The following is an 11,497-nucleotide window of genomic DNA, read 5'->3' as shown; positions in this document are numbered from 1 at the left end:
GTAAAAACAAAACCCAGTCTTCAAGAATCAACTTTTTCTAGTTTGTGGTCCCAGCTTTCAGTTAGTCTAATAACATCCTGGAGCAAGCAGAGCAGGTGAGGTTGTGTTGGTAGTTTGTGTTCCTCTGGTGTTGTGTGATGGAGTCGGTAAAGAGGCTGGGCACAGCCTGTGTAACCCGTCGACTCCTTGGCACCCTTCCTTCTCGTGGAAATGCACAACCCAGCCCAGCAGGAGGTCGCCAATCAGGCAGTGAGCAGGATCCACTCTGGACTCGTGACAATCGAACGGGCGGTAGAAGGAAACGTCACCCATGAACTAAAGGATCGATTGATGTTTCCGCGTGATGTGACTTTTTGCCTTTTTGACTGCGGGATGAAAAATGTACCAGTGAAAAAAAAAAGACGACAAAATGCAGATTCCCTGTTTTTCTTTCATTCATTCGTTGATAAACTCCTGGATGTGAATATGATTCCATGTTTGTACAGGATGATGTGGTTTTAAATGTGGATTTCTTTTTTAAGTGGCTGCAGCATGCACTACTATTACTACGAGCCACTGTAGGCCGCTGTGTTCTGCTGTGTGTCTGTTTGAACAAACAGGATGTGAGGAAACTAAAGTGAACAAGGAAATCATGTTTTGGCCTTCTGTCGTTGATGCGCTCCTTCATGAGGCCGATTTTTCTAGAAAAAGAACTCCTTGAGCGAATGCCTTGAGAATTCAAGTGTTTTTTATGTCACCTATTTAATTTGAAATTGTTTTATATGACTTTGTATGGAAATATAGCTATTGATAAATGAAGAGTTTTTAATGTTGACTCGAAGAGATTGTGTCGTCAGAGTCGGGATGAAAGGAGCCCTTCTGATTGGTCGAAGCTCTCAACAGTTGAACTGAACTGTCTTATAAATAAGTCGTCTTCTCTGAGAGTCCAGTCATTTTTATTTACGGCATTTAGGAAAACTCAGATTATTTCAGTCAGACTTTATCTCCACTCATGACTTTAGTAGTCTGTAAAAACTTCACATGGAAATATTCTGTAATCTATGACGAGTGACAGGACCGCTGTGGGCAGATTAATCAAAATGATCTCCTCCTAAACGTTAGACATTGTTTCAACAGCAGCCACATTATAAAGGGCTTAAGGCAAATTAAAAGGGCAGGAAGACGTGATTTTCAGCCCTGTTTCTCAACACTAGTGGAGGAGCTGTGACCTGAGCTACTGAACAGCTGATCAGAAAATCAGGATCCTTCTGTAGCATCCTTGCAAAACACGCAAACCGTAAGATTGAAACGGCGTTGAACTGAAAATCTGTAATAGAAAAAAAATAATCAGGGTCTGCAGACTAAGCTGCCTCTGATGACAGCTCATTTTGCAATTTATGTTCTTTCTCCTGAATTTAAGATGAAGTCACAGTAATGAGATTTGCAACACAAAGAAACAATTTGGCTGTTCAGATCATAAAATGTTCATGTGGCAATGAACTGAAAATAGTTTAAGAAGAAAAGTGACAAATTGAACTTGAATCCATCCCACAGTGGCCCTCTTCCTCTGTCGCAGCACTGAATCTGTAAACTAGATGTGAAATTCTTTCTGGTCTCCATTTAAATGTAAATTTGAATTCATTTGAAGGTGCTCAAGATTAAATTAAAAGGAGCTTTCACAAACTTTGTTTTTTCAGACTCATGATTCTGTTTCATGCACCAATTATAACTCTCACAAATGTCTCAAGTTGAAGCATTGTCTTTGATAAGTTAGAAATGCTAAACTGTGTTTGGATTACCAGTGAGATCATTTGAACTATTTCACACTTGATGCATCAAACTCTGCCCCTTAGGCAGCCAGTCACTACAGCATGTTACTCATTCTTTCAAATTTACATATATATGCAAGTCATTGGCCCGAGGTTGTTGACATTTCTCTGTGAGGTATTTTTTTTCTCCTATGAACCTGTTAATAATTCACATTTCTCATTTTCTCTTAAAAGGAAATTTAACGGCAAGAGAACAATGCACCACGCTGAGGTGGGATTTAAACTGACATAATTTCAGAGCAAATAAAATCACAAGCCACATGATTTTCTCTGTGCTGAAATGACTGTTACAGCAACCAGAAGGAAATACTGAGGACTGCACAAGGTAGAAAACAGCCTTTTGTTATTTTTTCCACTGCAAATGTTCTCGTGGGTGATAAGTATTAAATGATAGCAACATTATCGGGAAAAAGATAAGAGGCATTTATTCAAACACAAAGTTTCTCACAGCAGGTTTAATAAAAAATGTTAGTTTTTTACCTGTTTGTTTTTGGCAGCAGTGTATATAATAAGCAGGTCTTACTCACCTGTTGGGATTCTAGTTTGCATTACCACAAATGAACAGGCTTCCTAACAGCCCAAAGTCCTCCTGCAGTGTTCTGAAACTGTCCTTGAGGTCACTGTACCCAAATAGAAAAGTCCAACTCTTATGCTGCGTTCCATTTTTGTTTTATACAGTCTATGGTTCCATTTGTACTCCAAAGTTCCAACGTACGAGTCGGAATGCACAGCTGGAACGACCCCCGACATCGGAGGTTCCGACTTGTAAGTTGGAGCACCCACACACCCCCGACATCCCAGTAGGAAGTTCCGAGTTCGGGTGTAACCAGTAAATGAGCTCCTGTTAAACTCTTTTATTTTATGATTTTAGAATCTCTGACTAGTGTTTGTCACAATAAATCAGCCATATTCATAGTTTTTTTCAATGTTTATAAACAGAAATACTGCTGTTAGAACAAGTTCTTCCGCTTTGGCAACTGGAACGCTGAACTTGGTGATGACGTCACTCCCACTCTCTACTTCCCAGTCGCGAGTACAAATGAAACGCAGCATAATCCTCAACAGCAACAACTTCACTGACGGTTGAACAGAGTCCAATAAAAAACTGTCCCAAAGCATAATTTCTTTCAATAATTCACGCACAGTTTCAGACAATTTACAGGCTTCATGTGCATATTTTTATTGCATGAAAAACAAGAACAGGCTAAAATCTCTGAGGTGTTGTCAACAGATATTTTTCCAGTCACAGGAAAAAATAAACAAACTAGCCTTGGAATGCAGGTAATAGGAAACACAAAATGACCAGAGTGTACAATACTCAAGATAAAAATACATTTTTAGAAACTAAACAAGGATTAGAAGAACAAACTGCAAAATGAAATGTCTTTTAACACAGATCTAAAATAAGCCAAAAAAGAGCTTCAGAGCAAACAAACTAAACAAAAATAAACCAAAGGAATGGGACTTTTATTTGAACCAGAGTTTGAAAAACTCAGATCATCATGCTAATAAAAGTTTGTTCAGCAGTTTCTCACAATAGGCAGCAAAAAAGTTTAACCCAATCAATTAAATGTTTGTTTCTGAATAAAAAAACGTTTTACAGACTGGACAGAAACAAGAAAAACATAAAGTTTGCATTCTAGTTTTACACTTTGAGCAAATGTCTGGATTAAAAAAATGAAGAAAAAATGAAGAAACAAAAGGAGTGTTTAAATCTGTCAAAGGAATTCTGTTGTAGGAATGTAGAATCTGTTTGGTTTCTTTCATGATCAACCAAAAACACTCTTTTCAATTATTAGTTCAAGGGGAATTCAGTCATTTTAAACATTATTTTGTTATTATTTTAAATAAATGACCAATATGTACAATGTTTTTGTAACAGCTCCTGTTTCAGCCAGTAGCTGTGAAACAAGCTGTGATGACCACAACAAAACCCTTGAGGTGAGTTAAGAGGAAAAGCTGCAGAAAGCTTCACCTCATTGTTTCCAGCCAGTCATAAATTAGACGTGTTCAGACCAAATGCAAAGAGAAAATTTCAGATTTGATCCAGATTATCTACCACGGTAAAAACTGGTATTTTACAGCTCAGGAGAAGAGTTTTACAGACAGAAACCCTGTGACTGCTAATTGTTTCAGAACAGATGCTCTCTTTCACCAGCTTCTGGTGAGTCTCAGCTTCACTGTAAATATAAACTCAAAGGGGAGCAGCACCCCTGTGAACTCCAGCAGGATTAACCCATGAAAAAACGAACTAATTCATTTAATATTGCAGTGAACTAGAGTTCAGTTTGTTGGTTATCCTTGGTAGTGCTGGTTTGTATCTTTCTATTGAGTCTTAGTTTTAAGGTAAATAAAAGCTACTCAGAGGATGCAATCTGGACCACAGCAGCATGAAGCAGTGTAAAACTGACTTCTTTGTTATTTGAAAGGAATTAAGGGTCTTAGATTAATCACATCTCCTGGGGTGCCCATTCATCCGTTTCTGGTGAGTCTTAGTTTTACTGAAAACATTACGTTACACTGAGGCGGATGAGCCTAAGAGCGATACTGTTTGAGAAACTAATGTTGTAAATTTTGCAAAAGTGTTATCACTCACAGGAAATTCACATCTTGTCATTAATTTTTACAGGCTCAGCAAAAATCTCTACGCTGCCTTTGGTCTGAACACTTTTGGCTTGACTGATCTGCTTGCAAAAAAAAAATCTGATTTTTTGATCCTCTGTGCCCCAGGCTCTTCGTTTCTCTGAACCCAGAACAATACTGTTTGGATTTATAGATCTGTGTGTAAGTGTATGTGTAGATGTGTAGATGTGTGGGTGTGTGTGTACCGCTGAGTCATAACTTTGTTTACATAAACTAACAGCTAATCATAGAATAATTATAAAAACTACTTTCATTTAAATTAGTTGCATAAAATAATCTCAATCAAAAACATTAAAGTAACGTCACATTCATTGCTCCCTTACAGTTTCATTAGTAAAACCTTCTCTCACTCAGACTTCACAGTTTTCATCAGCAGAAATGTACAGTGTCGACTCACAGGACTGGACTGGGAAACAAACCAAGGCTTTGTTTGGGGAGGCCAGCTCAATAAAACCTGAGACCACAGAGAAAATCATAAAACTTGTGTTCTGTGAAGCTGGTTATCACCTGGCTGTGCTAACAGTGAGATCAGAGTCATGGCTGTCAGTCTGCTCTGAAAGGAATGGAACAATGTTTTTATAGTCTAAGGACCGAATAATCTGCTCAGGCTTTTTCGTATCGATCCACAGACTGTGTAAAAAGATGGACAACATGACCGCTCAGAAGTGAAGCCAAACTATTCAGAGCTCCACCCACAGAACACCTGCAGTTTGGGCATAAAGCTGGACTCCTGTACAAGAGAGGAGGAGACATGAGTAGAAGTGACAGGATGAATAAAAACATTAAAGGCTCGAGAAGGAGAATGATCTTCAAGATGAGAATGGGAAGCTGTCTGTAGATATCTGTGCCTGCTGTGGAGGGTATTTTGGCTTCACTTCTGGAGAGGTTATGGCATCGTCCATCTTGATATACAGTCAATAATCTGCACTGCACATTTCCAGGCCTGACCACAGTAAAACGTGCTGCTAAATCACTGGTTTGCTCCTCAGCTGAAGGGTTGATTTTATTCTTTGATGAGGAACTAAAGTGTGGTCTCTCAAACTACACCAGGTCCAAGCTGCTCAAATGAAGACACTGGGTACAAACAGGCAAAGAAAACACACCCAGGACTCTGGAGTAAAAAAAAAAGAGATTAATAAAACAGGTGGATTGTTTCTTTCCTCGGTTGTAAAGCTCCCAGGACGAAGAGGAAGAGGAGGAGAAGGAGGGTTGATCGACACCAGTCTCACTCTCACCCAAACAAACCTAACACTTCAGAAAGCCACGTTCTCCATCCAGAAGAAGTCCAAGCTAAGAGACACAAACCGTCCTTATTTGTCCTTCTTGGACTCAGGCTCCTCCTCCTGGGTGTCGCCTCCCTGCTGCTCTGGCTCCTCCTCCTCAGGCACCGGGGGGAACTGTGATTGGCTGATCTTATCTCCTTTGTTTTTGTTGAGCTTCTTGGATTTCTGGTAGAGTTCATTCAGGTTAAACTCTCGGATGATGTTTTCCTGATGGACAGACGAAACTTTGTAAACCAAAATGAAATGCAAAGATATTCACACTGACTCTAGCGTTATTCCATGTCATCATGAATGTGTGCTGAGGAGATGTTCAATACTAACAGATATTACAATTTAACTGTGAACCTCAGCAGTACCAAAGTTGACTCGATCTGCTAAACTGCTGTATATTTCTTCCTTCAGGCAAACATGCACCAACCTACTGGTGTTGATGTATCACACATGCATGGTAGAATTGATTTAAATAGATCTTCCCTTTGAGCTGGCCTTTTGTCCCAGACATCTGATCTTACTTTCTGAATCTATATCTGACTGATACCAAAACCCAGGATCAGTATATTCCCACTTTTACTTTCAGGTCTAACCTCAGTGAAGCTCCATGACACTGCTCTGCCCTTCTTGTCCACCTGAGGGCGTCGCATCACCTCCTTTCCTCCTTGAAACAACACCAGGGAGGGGAGCTGTTTGGACAGTGGGGACGTAGAAACCTTGTACCTGAAAAATTGGAATAATTTTGTCGTTAGTGTTTTTTTTAATTGAAAGCTTTTATTTAACAATCTCAATTCCTGAAAAGTTGTGAAGCTGCCTTAAATGTTGATGGAAAGCAGAGTGTGTATCTGTGTATATTGTGGCTGTATGAAATAAAAAATAATAAAAAAATAAAGCAGAATTTACTTTTTTGAAACTTCTCCATAACGCCCAATGTCCACTTTGCCAAACTTGAGGCCAGCACAGTTATACCTGAAACACAAATAACAAAAAAAATAAATCCTGTTTGATATTAGGAGGACACCATACGGTTTTAACTCAGTGGTGAGAGTCTCACTTTAGAGAGAGATCAGCGTAGACTGAAGCGAAGGACTGACACTCTGGAGACCAGTTGGCGAAGAACTCAACGATCCATGTCACACGACTGTCTCTGTCCAGCTCGTCCTGCACCAGAACACACAAACACACACTCCTGATTTATGATATTTAAAAAACAGTTAAAATGAAGAAACAGATGAAGGCTTTGACTCACATCAATAGTTTTATCGCTGAAGTATTTGATGTACTCTGGTCCCATGTAAAGAGGAGGCTTGCAGGTCATCAAGAAAACTGTTAAACACACACACAAAAAGCAGGTTCAACCTCAGGAATCCCTTTACTAAATGAGTGCAGTGATAATCCAAACAGTTCAGATTTGAATCATCAGTGTGTTTTCTGATTGCACAGTAAAAGACAGACTCACCGATGCAGAGTGTCAGGTAGAGCAGTCCCATCCTGATGTCCAGCCTGAAGAACAGGATGACGTTGGCCACTTTGCTGAACAGGATGATGTTGCCCACGTGTTGCTCCACCGTGACTGACATGTAAAAAGACAGAAAGGCTTCTTATGTTGGCCTCAAACTACATTAAAACACATTAAATCAAGCAAAGTGAAAGAAATGAATCCAGTTTCTTTTAGGTAAGTTTTTTTTTAATGCAGTGCGTTTAGAAATGAATGAATTAGCCTCAGTGCATTTTGTAGCTGTGCAACACTGACAGTTATGTGCATCATGTAGGTGTTGCAAATATCTGATTCAAGGGAGGAAAAGGGAAATAATGTATTTTTTTGTTCAAGGTGAAATCTAAGAATTTTTAATAAAAAAATAAAATAAAATAAAAAAAGATAATGAACAGTTCCAAAGCTTGGTCAGCTTGATTGCTAGAGAAACCAGGTAGAGAACAGGAAGTCATAGGCTGTTTTCAAAACTGCTAGCTATACGAACAGTGTCTACTGATTTAGTAAAACTTGTGTACACAGTATGTGGAAAAGAGAAAAATCTTTAGTACACCAACATTCCTGGATGCTTGACTGATTGAGAAAATTTTTCTCCTAATGCAACTGTTTCTATTCAAGCAAAATTCATTTAAGCATACGTTAACTTATTTTAAATCAAATGTGGATTATGAAAAAAGTGTTTTTTCCATCAGTCGGACTTCTTCCAGATTTTTTTTTCTGGATTTTTTTTCTGTGTCTTTTAACAATCTCTCCCTGAGTTTGTTGTTTTTCAAACTAAATTTTCAATTTAGCACTTGAATTCCATACCAATGCAGCACAATACTCACTGGCTCGTCTGTTCTTCATCATGACGATGGCGCTGAGAAACATGAGGATCTCCACCTCTCTCTGTGAAAACAAACAGTACAGAAAACCTTTCAGTCCCATGTATGGTGTGGCATTACATGTTTTTGTGAATCCTGCAGGATTCACAAAAACATGTAATGCCACACCATAACATCAGACAGCCATTCTAAAAGAATTTAACATCTAACAGAAGTGTATTACTTTTTTTAAAGTCTATTGAGCTTTAGATCTGAAAATTATCTGTGGGAATGTTACTGTGGTCAGCTTAAACTATCGACAGAATCTCACACTCTAATTTAATTTCTACATCACATCCACACAGTTTGCATGGTGACCATTAAGGTTTGCAAAACAAACACACAACTACGAGCTTTTACCGTGAACAAGAACTAACAAAGATTAAAATACCAGAAAATACTGTTTTGCACTGATATGCACATATAAGTTCAAATTTAATTGCAGAGACTGTATCTTATGTTTACAGAACAAACAAAAATAGAGCATGTCTTCAATTTTTATCTATCAGTTTATTTCAGGCACAATGCACCACAAGCACACTCACTGACTCGTATCATTTATAGTTTGTCTTTTATGAATGCTGTGGTTTTTCATTTCTCATACCTTAGTTCATTTTTAAACCGTATGATTTGTTTGAACAGTTATTTTTCTTTCTCTTTTTGGCTTAGCCCCTTAAAGGCAAACACTCACACACAAACACTTAAAAAAAAAGTTCTTTCAGTAATCTTAACAGATATATCTCAAAAACTGTTAAAAGATCCCAATGTTACTGGTGACAATGTCATACCAAACTCCATCATTAACAGGTGCGTTAAAGGAAAAGTTGTTTATCACAGTGGATTCTTACTTGCACTTTAGAGTTACACAACCTAAACGAATTAACTGGGGATCTGTAGTGAAGTTCGGCTCAGTATCTAACCTTCTATGACCCTCTCTGCTGCTTTAATTATCCTGCTAACCGTAGCTAGCCTTACGTTACACCGCAGACGGTTGGCCTAATGCGACAGGGCTTCAAGCTATCTCTGCATTTCACAAAACAAATGTTCACCCAGTTTATATTGGCCGAATATTTTGCAATGGCTTCATGAATACTACTCAGTTTTATCTGGGGGTTTCTGGTGTAAATTTATCTGCCAAAGAGAGATACAACACAAATCTTCAGCTTTTTTGAACGTAGTTTGGCCCATCACTCTACCCACTGCCGCTTAACCCTCGCTTTCAGCCTGTCCAACGAGGAGTTGTTGTCCACCAGTGCTGTTGGAAAACAAGTCAATACTCATCATTAAGACCATCTATAAAAATGAATCTACAGACCCAGTCAAAGTCGCAGGAGTTGCCATCCTCTCGCTGCGTGGACAGATTGTCGCAGATGCCAGGCGTCTTGCGGACAGCTAGAAAGGCTACAGACATGAAGAGAGACGCGATGTAATAAGGCTTCAGCAGCCACTTGTACACCTGCGGCAGGTGATAAAGAAAAGCAAATAACGGCGTAAGAAGAGCCATCTTATAGATAACTATAAATTCGACAGGTGTGGCGCCCCGAAAAGGTCGAGGTAGCCCGTAGAGAAGCAGCCGTTAGCGTACAATGAATGTCTGATGCTAGCCTGCATGAAGCTAACTAGCTTGATGCAGGAATAATACCCATTCCGGTTTGTACTGTCAAAATAAAATAACTTTAATAAAAAGTGCGATCGTAACTCGCATTTTGTCAGCTCAGAAAGCATTCTTTGAGTTTATATTATATTTTAGTAAATATTTTACAAGTTACTTATTTTATGAAATCAGCTAGACTACAATCTACACATACCCCGCTTTTAATACGAAGATAAATATACACACTTCCTGTTAATTGTTGGGCTCATGGTTCAGCGTTGGAGTTTGCACTCAGCAGAAATGTTTAGAAATCCTGAATTACTAGGGGCGGATGTAGTTTTAGAGGTCAACCAGGACGAAAGTGTTAACTGGTGGTTTTGGTAGATAATGGGTCATTACTGAATGCTTTATTTTGTTTTGACAATCTCGTTAAAGAGGTTATAAATTTTGGTCTGTCACACTATTTAGAAAACTTATTTGCTTAGTTATTGTTCCAGGACTTAAAATGAAAGATAGCAACTTGTTTTGTTCCATTTCCTGTTTTTTGTGTCATCAATCTCACTGACAGTAACTCATCATAGCTTAATTCTCAACTGCTAATAGTGGCATTGGATGCATCAAGAAACTCCATCTCAGTATGTAGTATCTCTGAAAGACACTGTCCCTGTACTGTAAAATTGTACCAACAGATACTGGAAAAGTGGATTTACTGTCAGTTACTAGGGTTCCCCAAAACCTCATCCTGCACACAAATATTGCAATCAAGACTTGGGTACAGCATTTACACTACTGAACAATTGTTATAACTAGGAGTAACGTCACAAAAATTTGCATTATGCACAGGTGGATCATAAGCTGACTGTAAGAAGCCTTCAAAGTGCAAAAAGAAAAAAGTTTTAATATGATTATTTTTTACAAATTTGCAACATGATTTCTGTCCTTTCTTCCTGTCTGCTTCACTTATGAGGTATCAACTAAAAATTGCCAGCAGATGGCAGCAGACACTAAGTGAAACTCATGAAATTATCATTTTAAATTCAAGCTTAGACATTTTTATCTTGTGTATGTACATGAAGTGTATATTCTATATACCACCAATTCTGCTAAAGAGTGCTTTCTGACTTTCTTATCATATGTGTTTTTTACTGTTATTCTTCTACTTCTGTTTCTGTGGTAAAACACTGTTAAAAGAACACCATATCCTATTGTATCTTGCATCTAGAAAAAAAAATCATTTTTTTGTTTGAAATTTTAACCTTAAGAGGACAGAACACTACCAGAGTTTATATGGCTTTTATTACACTATTTAAGCAAAATAAAATATTCAAATGTGTTTTCCTCCGTATCGTACTTTAAGATGTGCTAAGATGTTTTTGAAACCTGAAAACCTTCGTCTCTCTGTTACCTTTTTCCCTCCATCCATTGACACACGTAAGTAATCATGTAACCAGAATTTTCCATGACTCAAGTGACAGCAACAACTGCTGATTGGCCCTTTTAAATGGGAGAGTATGTGGGTTGTGGTGCTTCTGCACAGCCTTTACATGACTGGAGGTTGCAGCTGCACCTTTAGCCCCACACAACTTTACTGAAGTCTTCAAATATGAAGCCCTGTGTTAGAGAAGAGGCTCGAGCCTGCCTCAACTCAGCCTCTTTACCTCATCTTTGCTTCATCAAAGTTTGAGTCAGATTTTCCCATTAGGCAACAGCTGATGATAGGTTTCAAAACTTTGCTTAAGAAATAAATGGGTGATGTCCCAGAGACTAAGTCCATGGAGTGAACAGTTTTTGCAGTGATGCAGCCAATCAGCGCACTGTCTCAT

General features: G+C 38.5%; 1 protein-coding gene across 1 annotated transcript; it reads right to left on the bottom strand.

Annotated features, from left to right (window-relative positions):
- Positions 1-4,624: 4,624 nt before the first annotated feature.
- Positions 4,625-9,681, bottom strand: tmx2b (thioredoxin-related transmembrane protein 2b). Its single transcript, XM_074664081.1, has 8 exons — positions 9,396-9,681; positions 8,045-8,105; positions 7,185-7,298; positions 6,975-7,051; positions 6,780-6,886; positions 6,629-6,694; positions 6,319-6,448; positions 4,625-5,941 (listed from the first exon to the last, which is right to left on the bottom strand). Exons 1-8 carry the CDS (start codon positions 9,582-9,584, stop codon positions 5,762-5,764), a joined length of 924 nt encoding a protein of 307 aa, XP_074520182.1. The 5' UTR covers positions 9,585-9,681; the 3' UTR covers positions 4,625-5,761.
- Positions 9,682-11,497: the final 1,816 nt, after the last annotated feature.

Source organism: Halichoeres trimaculatus, unplaced genomic scaffold (genome assembly GCF_033239565.1).
Source record: "Halichoeres trimaculatus isolate MK-OKI-2021-1 unplaced genomic scaffold, fHalTri1.1 fHalTri1_scaffold_2, whole genome shotgun sequence".
Taxonomy (NCBI): domain Eukaryota; kingdom Metazoa; phylum Chordata; class Actinopteri; order Labriformes; family Labridae; genus Halichoeres; species Halichoeres trimaculatus.
This window is presented reverse-complemented; position numbering and strand designations above follow the sequence as displayed.

Excerpts from the sequence above, each read along its gene's own strand:
- tmx2b (XM_074664081.1), bottom strand. The coding sequence starts at position 9,584 with ATGGCTCTTCTTACGCCGTTATTTGCTTTTCTTTATCACCTGCCGCAG. Across the intron at positions 7,299-8,044 it reads GATGAAGAACAGACGAGCCA|TCACGGTGGAGCAACACGTG; the intron begins GTGAGTATTGTG and ends TTTACATGTCAG. Across the intron at positions 6,887-6,974 it reads TCAGCGATAAAACTATTGAT|GACGAGCTGGACAGAGACAG; the intron begins GTGAGTCAAAGC and ends GTTCTGGTGCAG.